The sequence below is a fragment of the Nycticebus coucang genome, chromosome 2, assembly GCF_027406575.1.
Source record: "Nycticebus coucang isolate mNycCou1 chromosome 2, mNycCou1.pri, whole genome shotgun sequence".
NCBI lineage: Eukaryota > Metazoa > Chordata > Mammalia > Primates > Lorisidae > Nycticebus > Nycticebus coucang.
This window is the reverse complement of record NC_069781.1, coordinates 156,027,689-156,046,708: the sequence shown is the minus strand read 5'-3', so window position 1 is coordinate 156,046,708 and position 19,020 is coordinate 156,027,689. Positions and strand designations below refer to the sequence as shown.

General features: G+C 47.9%; 2 protein-coding genes across 2 annotated transcripts in view; both read right to left on the bottom strand.

Annotated features, from left to right (window-relative positions):
- Positions 1-19,020, bottom strand: part of ADGRG5 (adhesion G protein-coupled receptor G5) — a 266,713-nt gene that overhangs the window by 188,176 nt on the left and 59,517 nt on the right. The window lies entirely within an intron of this gene.
- CCL22 (C-C motif chemokine ligand 22) lies at positions 13,577-18,595 on the bottom strand. The gene is made up of 3 exons (XM_053602607.1): positions 18,468-18,595; positions 16,936-17,059; positions 13,577-13,696 (listed from the first exon to the last, which is right to left on the bottom strand). Exons 1-3 carry the CDS (start codon positions 18,535-18,537, stop codon positions 13,615-13,617), a joined length of 276 nt encoding a protein of 91 aa, XP_053458582.1. The 5' UTR covers positions 18,538-18,595; the 3' UTR covers positions 13,577-13,614.

Genomic DNA, 19,020 nt, shown 5'->3' with positions numbered 1-19,020 from the left:
CTAACCACTGAGCTATGAGTTCCCAGCCATCCAGCTAGTTTTTAGACACAGGTTTTCACTCTGGCTCAGGCTGGTCTCAAACCTGTGAGCTTAGGCAATCCACCACCTCAGCTTCCCAGAATGCTAGGATCACAGGCATGAGCCACCATGCCCAGCCCAGACTTGTTATTTTAAACAATGTAACACCATTATAATAATTTAAGGATCCATTCAAGGACCACTTTTCTCCAGCGTCAAGATGCTATATCAGCCAGGCTGTGTTCTGGTAAAATTTCATTGCCTTTTTAGTTAGTTACAGGCAGGCACTCATACTGAGGCCAATGAGACAGACTACACCCCAGTGAGTTATCATTTGGGATTGAGGCCCGAGCTCTCATAATACCAACTAGATACAGAAATACCAGATTTCTGGGGAACAAAACCAGAATTGATGAGAATTAAAATTCTCTATAAACAGCCAGAATAAAACAGGTGGACCTAAGTGAGAGATGATGACAGCAGCTGTGTGAGAGCAGAGCCTGAAGACTTCCAGGAGAAATCTCCCTGCAGGGCTGCCAGTGTCCAGGCACTGCACCCCCACCCCCACCCCAACCTATCTGTCCAGGCTACTACTAGGCTTCCCTGGCACAGCACTTACAGGAGCAGTCTAGGGGTCCCTTCATGGTCACCAGAAATGTTACCAAAGAGGGTCTGGCCTCCTGTCAATGTTAGCCAATGAACAGAGGCAGGGATAGATCCACCAAACTAAAGGCCCGGATTCCTGAGAACGCTGAGAGTAGCCTCTCCAGGATTGCTCTTGTATTTCCAAAATCACCATTTTATCCATAAAGGTTCAAAGGAAAGACCACATTAACCCTTATTTTAATAATAATCACTAAAACTGGAGGCACCTGTGGCTCAGTCAGTAAGGCGCTGGCCCCATATACCGAGGGTGGCGGGTTCAAACCCGGCCCCGGCCAAACTGCAACAAAAAAATAGCCGGGTGTTGTGGCGGGCGCCTGTAGTCCCAGCTGCTCAGGAGGCTGAGGCAAGAGAATTATTTAAGCCCAGGAGTTGGAGGTTGCTGTGAGCTGTGTGATGCCACGGCACTCTACCCAGGGCCATAAAGTGAAACTCTGTCTCTACAAAAATATAAAATAAAATAAAATAAAATAAATAATCACTAAAACTCAGTAACAATCTATTACATCATTTCTAATTCAAAAGTTAATATCCTAAATCAATGCTTCTAAAGCAAACACCCCAATAGCCCTTATCTAAATAATAATCAGCACAACTCAGTGACAATCTATTACAAGATTTCCAATTCAAAAGTTAATTTCCAGGCAGAGCCTGTGGCTCAACGGAGTAGGGTGCCAGTCCCATTTGCCAGAGGTGGCAGGTTCAAACCCAGCCCCCGCCAAAAACTGCAAAAAAAAAAAAGTTAATTTCCAGCTCGGCCACATACACTGAGGGTGTTGGGTTTGAATCTGGGGCCAGCTAAACCACAATGACAACAACAACAACAAAAACAAAATAGCTGGGCGTTGTGGCAGGCACCTGTAGCCCCAGCTATTCAGGAGACTGAGGCAAGAGAATCGCTTAAACCCAATAGTTTGAGGTTGCTGTGAGCTGTGACGCCACAGCACTCTACAGAGGGCAACAAAGTGAGACTCTGTCTCAAAAAAAAGAAAAAAGTTACCTTCCCAAACTATTCAAGGTGAGCATCTTTAGGGTAGGAGCTAAATTTACAAAACAACAAGAAAGGGAGACAGTCAGTGAAGGTCAGGCAGGACCCAAGCAGACCAGACCAGATGAGTTCCTTCAGCCCCAGCCTGCCTGACTCCATCTTACTGTCACTATATGTGCTTTCAAAATGACTCCACCCTTTGTAAGGGATACTGTCTTGGGAGGCTAATAGCCATTTCACCACATCTCTGAGGGAGTGACTAAAACTGAGGACTTTCACAGTGCCTGGCACGCAGCAGCGCTCAGTATTTGTTGTTAAGTCCTGGTGCATGCCTGGCACTGTGGTGGGACAGTGGAACCCCAAGGCAAATAAGCTGGGTGGTGCCTGTGGCTCAAAGGAGTAGAACGCTGGCCCCATATACCGGAGGTGGCGGGTTCAAACCCAACCCTGGCCAAAACTGCAAAAAAAAAAAAAAAAAAAGCAAATAAGCTGTAGTCCTTGCTCTCAAGGTGCCCATCTTAGTAGGAAAGAGGTGTTGCAAATCCTAGGAGATACCCTGAGTCTATGGGGCTCAAGGATATAGAGTTAAATGGAGGGCCCTGCACAAATAGAGCCAGCTCACCCAGATAGAACCAACCCAGGAAGAAATGAGTACAATGAAAGGCCAGACAGACCCCATGTTGCGCTCTCTTTCCTCCTCCCCTCCTTTTCACTACCTGCCCCTGTTAAACAAATAACTCCTGCGGAGAGACAGTGGGTAGAGTAATGCACCAATCCTTACCTTTCCGACCCTTTTAAATTCCCATCCACCTTAATCCACAGTGCTAACTTCCTTCTCAAACTCAGCTCCCCCGCACCTGGGTGGGAATAAAACCACTGCCCACACAGAACCCGGACTCTATTTCCTTTCACTTCACATTTCGGAATAATCTTTTTTTTTTTTTTTTGCAGTTTTTGGCCAGGGCTGGGTTTTTTTTTTTGGCTGGGGCTGGGTTTGAACCCGCCACCTCCGGCATATGGGGCCAGCGCCCTACTCGTTTGAGCCATAGGCGCCGCTCCGGAATAATCTTTTATTTGCAGTCTTTGATCTCTCATTTTGGTGCTGAAACTGGGATGGGGAGAAGCCCCGTCAGGGGGTCAAAATACACCCTGTCGGACCCAACTAGATGGACTCTTGTTCCCATGAAATGAAGGGAAACGGGGGTGCCTCTGACCCCCCTGCCCAAAATTCATCCATTGAATGAGAAGGGCATTTACCTAGAACCCCTTTCTGAACTTTTTGAACTTTTCTTTCCTTTCCTCACTCTGAGCCGAAAAATTCCGGTGGTCCGTGCCTAACACTGGTGAGTCAGACTTGCCCTTCCAGTGCCTTGGGTTTGGGGACGCCCTCCCCTGGGCCTAGGCCACTCTTCTGGCTGGTTAAAGGTCACACGTGGAGGCCTGGTAATCTCCCTGACCCCAGCCTCGACCACTTTTTTCCAGCTGGTTAAAGGTCACACGAGGAGGCCTGGTACCTCCCTGACCCCAGCCTTGGCCACCTACGGACTCAACCCAGCGAGTCAGACTCACCCGTCCACTGCCACATGTGTGGGGATGCCCTCCCGTGGGCCTGGGCCACTTTTCTCCAGCTGGTTAAAGGTCACATGTGGAGACCTGGTAACCTCCATGACTCCAGCCTTGGCTACCTCCTTTCTCCTCCTCACAAGTTCTCTTTACATCCCCGCTTTAACTTTATTTATTTATTTATTTTACCTCCAGTTTCACCTTTAGATGCCTTTTAACTCACTGCAAGCCTCAACAGCTCTATCCTGACTTTATTTTATTTTTGGTGTTGTTGTTACAGTTTGGCTGGGGCTGAGTTTGAACCCGCCACCCTCAGTATATGAGGCCAGCGCCCTACCCACTGAGCCACAGGCGCCGCCCTCTACCCTGACTTTAAACCTAATCGCCTCATCTTTCTCTGTGTACAAACTTGACCTGTGTACAAACTAGATAATGGCTCACAGTGGCCTGAAAATGGCACCTTTGACCTCTCCATCCTCACTGATCTCAATTATTACTGTCAGAGATTAGGCAAATGGTTGGAGATTCCCTATATCCAGGCCTCTCTCCCGCTCTGAAACATTCCTTCTCTGTGTTTGTCTTGTGAACTCTCAGATCTTCCTTGTGCAGGTCAAACCGGCTTCTCCTGACCCATCTGAATCTCTGCTGTCTTCTTTCAACCCCAGAGACAGCCCTCCGTCTTCTACCCCTCCATAGCCCCTCCTCCCTCAAACTCATTGCTATCGGCAGAATTCCACTCCATCCCCCTCTCCACGCCCCCCACCCACCTTCTGCTGCTCCTGGTAGAAACAGAAAAGATGGTGGAAACTGGAGAGAAAAGAAGCACGGTAGACCCAATTTCCCCAGCCCATACTAGGTCTGCCACACCTTTGGGCCTTCCATTTCCAGACCACCAAAATCCCTATACCCCCTCTGAGAGGTTGCAGGAATGGATAGCATCATCAGCGTTCATATCCCTTTTCTCTCTCAGACCTGTCCCACATAAGTCAGAAACTAGGTTCGTTCTCCACAGATCCTACAAAATACTCTCAAGAATTTAGATATCTAGGCTCAGCCCCCATAGCACAGTGGTTACAGCGCTGGCCATATACACCAAGGCTAGTGGGTTCGAACCCAGTCCAGGGCCAGCTGAACAATAATGACAACTGCAAAAACAATAGCCGGATGTTGTGGCGGGAACCTATAGGCCCAGCTACTTGGGAGGTTGAGGCAAGACATTCACTTAAGCAAAGAGTTTGAGGTTGCTGTGAGCTGTGATGCCAGAGCACTCTACCGAGAGCGACATACTAAACTCTGTCTCAAAAAAAAAAGAATTTAGATATCGGGCGGCACCTGTGGCTCAAAGGAGTAGGGCACTGGCCCCATAAGCCGGAGGTTGCAGGTTCAAACCCAGCCCGGGCCAAAAGCTGCAAAAGAAGAAAAGAATTTAGATATCTTTTTGTGTGTGTGTGGTTTTTGGCTGGGGCTAGGTTTGAAACTGCCACCGCCGGCATATGGGACCGGCGCCCTACTCCTTGAACCACAGGCGCCACCCAGAATTTAGATATCTGACCCAATCATCTGATCTAACCTGGCAGGATTTATATGGTATCCTCACCTCCACCCTATTAATATGCATTTTATCTCATTCTGTACCCAATATCTGAAAAAATAAAAACAAAACCTCTAAAAATCTCTCCAGGGCCCTGAGAACCTCCAGTCAGATCTCATGACCTCTCAGAACTTCAGTTATTGACTTCCACCATTAGACAAAACCTGGCTGCTTCTTAAAATTCCTTGGGGGTACTCCAAAAGAACAGACTCTCCCCTGGGACCATGTTTCAAGGGCAGCAAATCCGGCCTTTGGGCAAAGCAGTGTCCAAATCCAAACCCTCCCCCCAAACTGTGTCCAGTCTGTGAAGGTTCTCACTGGAAGTCTGCCCAGGTCTTTCTGAAGATCTGGTTTGCAGTCACTTCAAGGACCTACCGAAATTTCCCAATCTTCTAAGCCTAGTTGCGGAAGACAATCCCCAGAAAATCAGAATGCCCCCTGGACAATTACAAAATCTGAACTCCAGGTATTTTTGCTAGTGGAAGGTAAGCTAATCTCTTTTTTGACAGACACGGGGACAACTTTTTCCACACTGCCATCTTATAAAGGTCCTCTAAAACAAACAGATCTTGGTGGTGGGAATTGACAGTAATTTACTAAGCCCTCACGATACTCCACCCTCGTGGTGCTGGAATCATGGCCTCCATGGTTATTTCCTATGTTAGTGTCACTAATTATGATCTTTCTCCTTTTCAGATTTAGACCAGTAATCCTCCACCTCATCTCCTGATTTATTGACTAGTCACCCAGAAAACAACTGCTCGAATCCTCGCTGTACGTGGATGTCAACCAGGAACTGTATTAAAGGGTCGCAGCATTAAGAAGGTTGAGAACCACTGATCTAGATGATAGAGTTAAATGGAGGGACCCGCCAAAATAGAACTGGCCAGCCCAGGAAGAAATGAGGACATCAATGACCCACCCAGGAAAGAGTAATGCACCAATCCCGACCCTTCTAACCCGTTAAAATTCCCACCCACCTAAACCCACACTCTGACTTCCTTCTCAGACTCAGCTCACCAACACCCTGGTGGGAATAAAGGCCACTGCTGCCCACACAGAACATGGACTCTGTTTCCTTTCACTTCGCATTTCAGAATAATCTTTTATTTTTGGTCTTTGACCTCTCATAGGAGGGAGACAGCTCTTCATTCTTGTTGGGGGAACAAGAAAGGTGGGTGCAAGAGAGATGATGTTTCAATCTGAAGATGGGCAGAGTTTTGTTTTGTCTCTTTAAAATTCCTGTTTTCAAAAATATTAGGGCAGCCAATTCATAATTGCTAAGTCATGGAAAAAGCCCAAGTGCCCATCCATCCACAAATGGATTAATAAATTGTGATATATGTACACCAGGGAATATTATGCAGCCTTAAAGAAAGATGGAGACTTTACCTCTTTCATGTTTACATGGATGGATCTGGAACATATTCTTCTTAGTAAAGTGTCTCAAGAATGGAAGAAAAAGTACCCAATGTACTCAGCCCTACTATGAAACTAATTTATGGCTTTCATATGAAAGCTGTAACTCAGTTATAACCTAAGAATATGGGGAAAAGGAAGAGGGAGGGGAAGGAGGGGGGAGGATCGGTGGAGGGAGGGTGATTGGGGATTACACCTACGGGGGGAAAAAAAAAAATATATATATATATATTAGGGCGGCGTCTGTGGCTCAGAGGAATAGAGTGCTGGCCCCATATGCCAGAGGTGGTGGGTTTGAACCCAGCCCTGGCCAAAACTGCAAAAAAAATAAATAAATAAAAATAAAAAATATATATATATATTAAAAAGACTGAAGAAGAAATGGTATAAAGAACTTTCATATCACTTCAAAGATTCAATGATTAGCCTTCTTTTCATACTTGCTTCTTTCTTTTTTCTGCCAAGTCAGAAAAGTAAATTATTTCAAAGTAAATTATTGCTTAACGCTTTGCCCCGAAATATTTCAGCATATATCTCCTTAGAATAAAGGCATTATCTTACATAAACATAATTCTATTATCTCCCAGACAATTAGCCATAACTCCTATTTGTCATCTAAAACCCAGTTCATATTCAAATTTCTCCAATGGTCTCCAAAATGTATTTTATAGTTTGTTCTCTCTCTCTCTCCCATCCCTCCTTTATTTCTTCTTCTCTTTCTCTGTTTTATGTTTTGAATCAGGATCCAATCTAGGTTTATCCAAAAAGATATTTCTTTTTATTTTTTTTTATTTTTTTTTTGGCCGGGGCTGGGTTTGAACCCACCACCTCCGGCATATGGGACCAGCGCCCTACTCCTTGAGCCACAGGCGCTGCCCTCTTTTTATTTTTTATTATTTATTTATTTAACTTTTTTGAGACAAAGTCTCTCTTTGTCACCCTTGGTAGAGTGCTGTAACATCATAGTTCACGGCAACCTCAAACTCCTGAGCTCAAGTGATCCTCTTGCCTCAGCCTCCCAAGTAGCTGGAACTACAACATCCAGCTATTTTTAGAAATGAAGTCTCAAAAAAAAAAAAAAAGAAAAGAAAAGAAGAAATGGGGTCTCTATCTTGCTCAGGCTGGTCTTGAACTCCTGAGCTCAAGCAATCCACCCACCTCAGCCTCCCAGAGTGCAGGGATTACAGGCGTGAGTCACCGCACCTGGCTGGTATTTCTTTCTAGTCCTCAATAGACCTGCTGCACCTGTTCTCATGGCATTGACTTTCTAAAGCAGTGGTTTTCAACCTTCCTAATGCCTCGACCCTTTAATACAGTTCCTCATGTTGTGGTGACCCCCAACCATAAAATTATTTTCGTTGCTACTTCACAACTGCAATTTTGCTACTGTTATGAATCGTAATATAAATATCTGATATGTAGGATGTATTTAGGTGGCCCCTGTGAAAGGGTTGTTCGACCCCCAAAGGGGTCGTGACCCACAGAGAACTGCTGTTCTAAAAAGTCAAGTCCATTGTTTCCTGCGATGTTCTCATTATAATTTATCTGGGTATTTCCTTGTGATGTCATCTAATTTGTTCCTCTATGCTATGTATTTCCTGTAAACTGAAAGTTAGATCTAAAAGCTTGATTAGAACCAAGATGTGTATTCTTGGCAAGAATTCATCATGAGTGATACTATGCACTTCACAAGGCCCTGCTGCTCTCCCTTTCTTTGGATGGATGAGATTGATGGATCACTGGGTGATGGCTAGATCTCTCTACCACAGAAGTATCATTCCCCTTGTGAAGTGCTGACTCTCTGCCACATGCACAGAGGCAGATATTTGACAGACTACTCCAGGCAAAGGGGAAAGCCTAAGCAAGATGGAATTTACAGGACCTGTTCAGGCAATAGGGAACAGTTTGATGCCAGTGGTTCCAAGGGAGGCTGGGGCTACGCCAAACTGCAGTGGATTTTAAAACTGGAATGAAGATTGAGGATGCCTTTCAGGAGAGCTGGGAGATTTTGAAATGAGGAATAACAAGAATAAATGATTAGAAAAGTGGGCAGCACAGGGCAGCGGGAAAGAGTTTCTTCTGGGGCGGGTGGGGGTGGTGGGGTGGAGGTGCCTTGCCCACACTTTCTGCTGGCCCAGGTGTGCAAACACTATGCCCCAGAGAGCAGGGAGTGTGTGCTGTCTTTGTGGAGCATGAAGGAATCCCCCCAGCCCCTGGAGTAGAAGAGGAACAGTTGTGAAGAGCTGAGTGAGGAGGCTGGGCACTTGTGCAGGGCCCCCAGGGAAGCAGGGATGGGTGTGACCAGTTAGCCACCCCTCCCGCCATCTCCAGGGCCCCTGGGGGATAGATTTGCCCAGCTATTCCCTGCCCTACCCAGCTCTGCCCACCTCATCTTTTCTGGCTACTAAGGATTTCCTCTGCTTGTGCGCACCCCTGGATATACCCTCTTTCTCATTGTGTTAAAATATACATGACATAAAAGTCACCATTTTAACAATGTTAAGCATACAGTTAGGCCAGGTACAGTGGCTCATGCCTGTAATCCCAGAACTCTGGGAGGCCAAAGCAGGAGGACCACTTGAGGTCAGGAGTTCAAGACCAGCCTAACCAAGAGCAAGACCCTGTCTCTATTTAAAAAAAATACAAAAATTAGGTTCAGTGTTCATAGCACAGTGGTTACGGCACCAGCCACATACACCGAGGTTGGCAGGTTCGAACCCAGCCCGGGCCAGCTAAAACAACGACAACTGTAACAAAAAACAGCCGGGCATTGTAGCAGATGCCTGTAGTCTCAGAGACTGAGGCAAAAGAATTGCTTAAACCCAAGAGTTTGAGGTTGCTGTGAGCTGTGGCACCACAGCACTCTACCAAGGAGGACATAGTGAGATTCTGTCTCAAAAAAAAAAAATAATAATACCAAAATTAGGGACCTGTAGTCCCAGATACTTGGGACGCTGAGGCAGGAGGATCACTTGAGCTCAGGAGTTTTAGGCTGCAGTGAGGGGTGATGATGCCACGGCAGTCTAGCCTGGGCAAAAGAGGGAGACTGCTTAAAAAAAAAAAAAAAGTTGCGCAACCATCCCGTCCATCTCCAGAACTTTTCCATCTTGCAACACTGATACTCTGCCCGGTTAAACAATAACTCCTCATTTTCCCATTCCCACCCACTCCCCTTGCAACCATCATTCTACATTCTGTCTGTAATTTTGACAACTCTAAAAACCTCATATAAGTGGACACATATAATAGTATTTGTCCGTTTGTGACAAGGTTTATCCATGGAGTAGCCAGTGTCAGAACTTCTTTCCCTTTTATGTACCTGAATAATATTCCATTGCGCGTATACACCCCCTTTTGTTTCTCCATACACCTACATGTAGATACTTGGGTTGTTTCCACTTTTTCCCTATCGTGAGGAATGTTGCTATGAACACAGCTCTAGACATATCTGTTTGAGACCCTGCTTTCATTTCTTTTGTGTATATACCCAGAAGAGGAATTGCTGGATATGATAATTCTGTTTATCCTTTTTTGTGAAACTCACATGTCGTTTTTCATAGCAGCTGCAACAATTTTATATTCCCACTAACAGGCTCGATGCCCATAGCACAGTGGTTATGGTGCCAGCCACATACACGGACGCTGGTGGGTTCAAATCCAGCCCGTGCCAGCTAAACAACAATGACAACTGCAACAGAAAATAGCCGAGCGTTGTGACAGGTGCCTGTAGTCCCAGTTAATTAGGAGACAGGCATGGGATCGCATAAGCCCAAGAATTTGAGGTTGCTGTGAGCTGTGATGTCACAGCACTCTACCGAGGGCAACATAGGGAGACTCTGTCTCAAATAATAATAATAATAATAATAATAATAATGATATATTTCCACTAACAGGGCACAGGGTTCCAGTTCCTCCGCGTCTTCACCAACACTTATTATTTTCTATAGATGTTCTGTATCCACAGGGCTGTTCAGAAAGTATTCAGCCATTGTTAATATAATGAATGCCTCTATTTTTCGTATCATGTGGCTGGGTACTTCCCAGAGAGCTTGTGTGTTTGTGTGGGCATGCGTGTATGCGCGTGTTTTTGTCAATACATGCACATACACATACGCACAGGGTGTGAGTTGCACATGAACTTTATGGACACCCTGTGTGTATAAAATAGCCGCCCTTATGGGTGTGAGGTGGTATCTCATTGTGGTTTTGATTTGCATTTCTCCAATAATTAGCGAGGTGGAGCATCTTTTCATATCTTATTGACCATTTGAATATCTCTTTAGAGAGCTGTCTATCCAAGTCCTTTGCCCTTTTGTTACCGAGTTGTCTGTACCTTCCTATCTCATCAGAGTCTCACAGCCACATGGTATGTGCTTGGTTACTCCTTATTCACAGAGGGGGGGAAACTGAGGCTCAGAGGGACTAAGCAACTTGAGATACCCAGCCAGGGAGAGTCCCTACATCTTGTCTGAATCCATGCCACTTATTCATCTTATTTCTTCCAGATCATATCCTGTCCATCACCCATGAGAGAGATAAAGCTGGAGGGATGGACTTGGACAATCCTGACTACAAGGGGTTCTCCAGTTTCCAAAATGTGTTGATGAAACAGTGGTTAGTCCTTCCTGGTGCTTCTTCCTGGCCCCAGCGAAAGGTTTTGGGTATCTGGAGCTAAAGCCCAGGAAATTCCGGGAGATCTGGAGATAAAGAGGAATAAAGGCCACTCATGACAAGATGTCCATGGCAGGGACAGGAAATAATGACAATAACCTGGAGGACACAGGCATTGTTGTTGTCTTAGAAGACAGAGCTAGCTATGTCCAGGAACTCCAGGAGAGTGGGCTGAGGCCATAGGGAACTGAGGAGCTCAGGGAGTTCAGAATCAGGGAGACCAGGTGCTGCCATCCCCACTTCCTCTTCTTCCTGGACTCATGGCTTGGCTATGTTTCCCAGCATTCCTTGTGGTCAGGGTGGCCATGTGACTGAATTCCACCAATGGCACCTAGGTGGAATGGATGAGCACCTCTTCCTGATCTGGCTCCTAACACCTTCCTGGCCCTCCCTTCTTCACTTTCCCCATCTGCTATGTAATGGAGAGCAGTTCGGGCCCTAGGTGAAGGTGGAGCCATAATAAGGAAGGCGCCTGGACCCCTGAATGACCATGTGGAAGGTTGCCCACAGACCAGGAATGCTTCATTCAGCTCCATGTGAGATGAAAAATACCATTGAATTGATCCACTGAGATTTTGGTGGTGGTGGTGGTTGTTTTTGAGACAGAGTCTCTGTGTTGCCTGAGCTAGAGTATCACAGCATCAGACTAGCTCATAGCAACAACCACAAACTTCTGGGCTCAAGTGATCCTCCTGCCTCAGCCTCCCAATAGCCTCCCACCATGACACCTGGTCAATTTGTTTTTCTATTTTTTTTTTTTTAAACAGGGTCTCACTCTGGTACCCTCATAGCTCACTGCAACCTCAAGTTCTTGGGCTCAGGAGAACGTTTACCTCAGTTCTTCTATTTTTTTTTTGTTTGTTTGTTTTTGTTTGTTTTTGTTTTTTTTGTAGAGACAGAGTCTCACTGTACCCCCCTCGGGTAGAGTGCCATGACATCACACGGCTCACAGCAACCTCTAACTCTTGGGCTTCCACGATTCTCCTGCCTCAGCCTCCCGAGCAGCTGGGACTACAGGCGCCCACCACAACGCCCGGCTATTTTTTTGTTGCAGTTTGGCCAGGGCTGGGTTTGAACCCGCCACCCTCGGCATATGGGGCTGGCGCCCTACTTGCTGAGCCACTCTTGGCTCAGGGTGGTCTTGAACTTGTGAACTCAGGCAATCCACCTGCATCGGCCTCCCAGAGTGCTAGGATTATAGGCGTGAGCCGCTGTGCCCGGCCCCTTTAGACCCTTTAAAATCCCCATCCACCTTACCCTACATGCTGACTTCCTTCTTGAGCTCAGCTTACACGCACCCAGGTAGAATAAAGGCTGACATTGCCCACACAGAACCTGGACTCTGGGCAGTGCCTGCGGCTCAAAGGAGTAGAGCGCCAGCCCCATATGCCGGAGGTGGCAGGTTCAAACCCAGCCCCAGCCAAAAACTGCAAAAAGAAAAAAAAAGAACCTGGACTCCATTTCCTTTTGTTTTGTGTTTTGGAATAATCTTTTATTTTCAGTCTTTGACCTCTCAAAGACCATCTACACCTAGGATTCCCTTACATAACTGTACCCCCTCCCCTGCATAGGCTACCCACCACCGCCATCTGCCTCCCCCCACACCCAGGGCCAGGAAAGTTACCCCTCCACCCAAGTTCCTAAAATCCTTCCATTCATCCACATGGCCTTGTGAGTATTTCATATGCAAATGCTAGAGCTTATAATACCAACTGAAGGGTAGTCTTGGCAGGGATTAGTTATCAGCTATTTAGGGAAGGAGGTGGGAGAAGGGAATAGGGAGGAGCATTCTGAAGGCCTGGGTGTTGGAGGTAGGAGGACCACCAAAAGCCCCAGGAAAGAAGAGTAAAGAGACCTAACCTGTAGTTAAAATGAAGAAAAGTAAATCTGGGCAGATTTGGGGCCTCACAGTTGACCTAGATGGCCCCTTTCTAGTGGCCTAGAGTCTATGTTGATATGTAACTACCTTTTGTAGGGAAGAAGGGGAAGGTCATTAGGTTAATTGGTTCAGTCAGCACGTGCTGCTGGGCTAATTCCCAACCAGCTCCCATGGTCTATGCTGCAGGCCGAGAGTGAAGAGTAACTCGAATGGGAACCTCGGTCCAACCATCAGGGCTAGAGGACAAGCTCCCAAGTCCCAAGAATCTGAGTAGACAGTGACTAAGGCTGTTAAAAGGGAACAGCTAAATTCCTGGCTGCTTGGGCTGATCAATATCCTGGGGAGGTTCCACACATGCAGGTGGTAGAAAGGACATTTTGGGTGTCAGCAGCATCTTAGGCAAAAACTCAGAAGTGGAAATGTAGGGAGTGGATTTGGAGAACAGGGAGCCCAACGTGCTTGCAGGGAAGGGGGCAAGGCTGGAGACAGGGATGGAACCCAGACCTGGAAGGCCAGGGTGCCAGGCCTAGGAGCTCTGGCCACAGCTTAGTGGAGGGGGGAGCCATGGAAGGATGTTGAGCAGGGGAGTGCCTGACTTGAATGTGGATCCTCTGGCTGTAGGGGGCAGAGGTTGGGTGGGAAGGGTTAGAAGGGACATAAGAGCGACAGTGTGGAGGACTGACTGGGGGTGACAGCTGCAGGGATAGAGATCAGGAATGCAGAGTTGTTGCCACAGGCTTATGTTGGGGAGCAGCTCATGAGGCTCCGCGAGCCTTCCTGAAGGAATCAAGGCCACCGTCATCAGAGCAGGCCCTCTTCTCATCAGTCCAGCCTCTTGATAATCTTCCTCACCCAGGACAGCCTGGGGTCAGCACAGATCTGTCGGTTCTTGGGTGTTAGCAAGCTGAAAAGAGAAGACACCAGGGAGAAAATGCAGCGGCATTTATAGGCAGCAAGGTTGCCACTCCCCCTGGGAGTTTAGCATTTATGAACCGCCTCATATATGCAGAGCTGAACATTTATGAGTCACCTGTTGCATGTGGGAGTACCGCTGTATAAAGTCATTCAAAATTTATGAGCCCACCTACTATATGCAAAAAATATTTCTCAAGAGGGAGATGAGCAGCAAGGACTTCCAGAACTCTCAGCTCCATAGACCCGGCCTTGAGTGCCAGGTCAGGCCATGGAATAGAGTCCCCAAGAGTCTTATAATATCTCTGACATTGCCTTGGGAAAGAAAAATGGCCAAGGGCTTGGCACCCGTAGCTCAGCGACTAAGGCACCAGCCATATACACCAGGGCTGGTGGGTTTGAACACGGTCCTGGCCTGCCAAACAACAATGACAACTACAACAACAAAAATAGGTGGGCGTTGTGGCAGGCACCTGTAGTCCCAGCTACTTGGGAGGCTAAGGCAAGAGAATCGCTTAAGCCCACGAGTTTGAGGTTGCTGTAAACTGTGACACCATGGCTTTGTCATCTACTGAGGGCGACATAGTGAGACTCTGTCTCAAAAAAAAAAAAAAAGAAAATGGCCAAGTTTGTGGACTTTGGAGTCAGCCTATCTGGATTTAAATTCTAGCTTTGCCAATTGTTAGCAAGTCACTTAACTTCTCTGAGCCTCAGTTTCCACATCTGTAAAATGGGGATGATAATCATTGTCCAGTCTCACAGGGTTTTGATGGATTTGATGAGTTGATACACACAGAAGTGCTCAGCAAAGTATACACTGTGTATATAAAGAAGGCACTGTGTAATTATGCCAGGAGCTGGCTTAAACCTTTCACATGGATTTCCTTAATAAATCCTTGCAACAACCCTACGAGGCACTATTTTTCCACCCATTGTAGAGCTAAGAAAAATGAGGCCCAAAGAGATAAAGCCACTTGCCCGAGTGCCAGACCTGGTGAGATTTGACTGCACTGTGCCCACTACGAACTCAGACTCTCCCCCTCCGGACTGCTCTGCGGGGGCTAAGGCAGAGAGAACAGAGGTGGGCACTGGCCCAAGATCACACAACAAGTTGCAAGGTAAGGCTCCCACTCTCACCCCACTGCAGAAAACACCAGCTCCTGGGCACTTGACCACTCTTGGCTAGAGTGGGCTCAGGCTGGCTGGTGGTCAGAGCCATGCCCCCATGCAGGGACTCCCTTCTGGACTCTCAAGAGCCTGTGTACAAGGCCCAGGAGCTCCTAACTCCCCTCATCCACTGACCTGCCCCCACCCTACAAGACAACCAAAACCAAAATGCATACAGAGAATAACGATGCTGATCTTGACCTTGTGGGCAGCCTGCCCCACCCACCATGCTCACTGAGCACACAGATCCTCCCTAAGCCTCGCCCTCCCCAGTTATCAAGATACCTTCTTTCTAGAGTCCCTTCTGGCTCAACATCTGATGGCCACATGTGCCGTCTTTCATTGAGCATCTACCGTGGCCAGGCTTTGAACCGTATACCTTCCACACACTATTACTGTGCCCCTTCACCTTGCTGCACCTGTTTCCTCATCTGTAAAAAGGGGAAATAATACCTACTGCAGAGGATTGTTTTGGTTTCTATTTAAGTGCTTATAGCAGTGCTAACAGTGCTGACACTTACCAAGCATTCTCTCCGTATGTAATAAATATAATAAATAAAGGTTATTGCTCCATAACTGAGGCTCAGCGTTAGAGCAACAAGAACTCTGGAGGGAGGCGCGGTGCCTGTACCTCAGCGGCTAGGGTGCCAGCCACATACACCGGGGCTGGTGGGTTCGAACCCAGCCCAGGCCTGCCAAACAGCAAGGACAACTACAACAAAAACATAGCCAGGCGTTGTGGCGGGCATTTGTAGTTCCAGCTACTTGAGAGGCTGAAGCAAGTGAATCGCTTAAGCCAAGAGTTTGAGGTTGCTGTGAGCTGTGACGCCACAGTACCAGTACAAGGGTGACATAGCGAGATTCTCTTTCAAAAAAATTTAAAAAATTAAAAAAACCCTGGAGGGCTTCCCTCTTCAGCCTTCTTTGTTAATTCACCTGCAGACGCCTCTAAGGGATGGAGTCAGCATGAGGAAGAAGACAGAAGATGACAGAGCCCCCGAGAGGTGGCATGGGTCGCCAAACCCAAATTTCCCTGGTGTGTGATTTGGTGGGCAGTGGGCTCAGAGGGGATGGAGGAGCAGCCAGAGGGGCTGCCCCAGAGAGGACAAATTCCATCACCCAGCCAGCTACAGGTGTAGGCCCCAGGCCAGAGACAAAGAAGAAAGAAAGAAGAGACAGAAGGAAAGAGAAGAAGAAACTCAGGAGAAAGCCCTGAACAGGGACTTCGGGGTGAGTCTGGGCTCCAGCCTGGACAGCCTTATGCAAGTCACTTCCTCCTGCTCAGCCTATTTCTGGATCCCATTGTTATACAAGGGGGATAACTGAATCGCCTTAAGGGACTGTTGTGAGACTCTGACAAGTTAGCAGAGGTCATGATCAGAACAGTGCCCGGCCTGCAGGAAGCGCTCCATAAGTTTTAGCTATTTTGGTGAAAAGGGGCTGCCTCGCATGGCGCCCCCAGGGGCCTCAGGAGGACCCAAGATGCTTGCAGTGAGAGCATCTTTGTTGACTCGGTGGCACTAGGCACACTATCCACACCCTGTACTATACCCAGTACCCTAGACCAGGTGTCCTCAAACTTTTTAAACAGGGGGCCAATTCACTGTCCCTCAGACCGTTGGAGGGCCAGACTATAGTTTAAATAAAGAAAACTATGAACAAATTCCTATGCACGCTGCACATATCTTATTTTGAAGTAAAAAAACAAAATGGGAACAAATACAATCACACTGCCTCATGCGGCCTGCAGGCCGCAGTTTGAGGACCCCTACTAGACCCTATAGCTAAGGACTACCCACCCTGGGGTGGCACCCTGTCCATTCAGCTCTGCATCCTCAGAACCTGGAATGTTGCCCAGCATAGAGTAGGTTCCTGATATTTGCTGAATGATCACATTATTTTCATTCTTGGTACACTCATGCCTGGGCTGAGCCATCTCTTCCAGCCAGGCCCTCCTAGTTGGCATCCAGAAATCCAGCCTTATCCCGCCCACCTGGACCTGGACCATCCTGGGCCACACCTATCAGGCCCGCAAAGGCCCTGTGGCCCCAGCTCCCTACTCACACCACACCAGGTCTCCGGCAGGAGTCTGAGGTCCAGTAGAAAGTTTGCACCATACGCAAGGGCAGGGGCCATTGGACGTAGTCCCGGCAGCAGATGCTGTCCTCCACATTGGCAGCATAGGGACCTGGGGGGATGCCCAGATAATTCATAAGCTGGAGCACAGATGCACAGATTTCACCCTCCGCCCTAAACCCTGACCCTGGGCCCTTCCAGGTTCGGGGACAAGATGCAGCTGTTCTGTCCTCACATGAAAGGATGAGTGACTAGAGGACTTGGGGCCCTCAAAGACCCTACCCTTGGGCCTTCTATGGAGCCACCAAGGGCCAGTGTGTACCTTCCAGGGATGGGGATTCAGAATCAATGAGCGTCAACTATGCCCTGAGCACCTGGATGGGACCCAGCACTACTCAAGGTGAGGCCCACGGACCAGCAGCATCGGCATCACTCAGAAGCTTATCAGAAACACCGGGCCCCACGCAGACCTGCTGAACCCCACATGCTTTTCAAAGTCTGCTTTGGCTCACATCTACTCTGACCCCCTTCACTGTGCCCTGGTGGGGCTTTGGTCCAAAAGGGAGAGGCACTAGCCCAGGGTTACACAGGAAGAATGTGACAGAGTCGGGACCAAGGCTGAGCCAGTGTCCAGTCACACAGATCTGGGTCTCATTCCTGCTCTGCCTGAGTCACTGGGTCACCTCAGCCAAGTGATTTAACCCTCAAGGAATTGAGGCCCAACTCCTACTCTGACCAAAGGCTTGATAATACAGGTTGTCCCCAAAGAGTCACCCCTGAAGTCAGCATACATAGGGAAAATGGGGAATTATAGGTAAATGTGCCTTTGTTGACAAAATCTTCATTATAAAAGTTTACAAAATATACAGAAAATATTCTCCACGTGTTGACCACCTATCTGTAAAATTTTGTAAGGAGTATTTTGTAAATTAAAGTAACTTTAGCTACAATTTTCCACTTTCTTTACGTATGAAGACTTTAGGGGCGACTCTTTTGGACATCCTATAGTATCCACTTACTGGGGTCTGTCATGCATAGCACTTGGGGCAATTTCTGCTCATAGCTGCCGGCCTCCCACTCCAGTGGTCACTCCTTTGTCTAACACAGAGCAGAAATTTACAATGGGATAAGGAGTCAGGAACGCAACATGAACGCAGGTTCTAGAGCAAAAATGGGTGGTGGGAAGACAAGATCATCTTTCCATGGGTGGACCCCTCACCTAGCTCAGGCCTTACCCGCTCAGGGTACCTCATCCTTCCCCGAGGGCCCTAAGCTCAAGTTCTCTGGGGCAGGGGACACCACAACCCCCTACCCCAGCGGAGGCAGATTTCAGACTCTAAGCCTTCCAGACTACCCACTGAACAGATACGTAAACTGAGGCCCAGAGAAGAATTTCTACTAGGTCCAAAGCCACAAGAGGTGATGGTAGACTGGGTCTCCGGCTCTCAGTCTAGGCCCTCTTCCACGACATGAGGAAGACACCCTGGTCCAGCCCTGGCACCTCTCCTCCCCAGCCTCACCTGCCTCAGTTGCTTGAAGTACCACCATGAGGACAAGGGCCGTCAGGAGCGAGATCTGTAGCCTGGCCATGCTCTGTCCTGTGTGTCCCAGCCCAGGTCTGCAGTTCCGGGAGCACAGCAGACCTGTATTTAAATGTTCCTTCCACCTACAAGCCTCATACACTTCTTAGTCACCGGGGAGCCCAGAACCTCTGACATTCACACCACAAAAGGACAACTTCCACTTCCTCCAAACTGGAGAAATTCTTTTAGTTGGGGGAACCACTCAGAAGGGACCCCCCCCCAACCCTGACCTCCCCTGCAGGTCCCCAGTGAATAGCAAAATCCCCCTCTTGGAGGTCCCTTCTCCCTGGGGTCTACTCGCTGTGTGGCCTTGACCACGGACCAGAGGTCTCTGGGACTTGGTTTCTCCACCTGGAAATGAGGGAGATGGTTTCGCAGCCTCCCTGTGGACCTCAGCAGATGTCCATGTGGACACACCTCGCCTGGAATTGAGGCCTGCCTTGCATTCTGGATGAAGACACCATTGATCTCTTTCCAAAGGGACAGATAA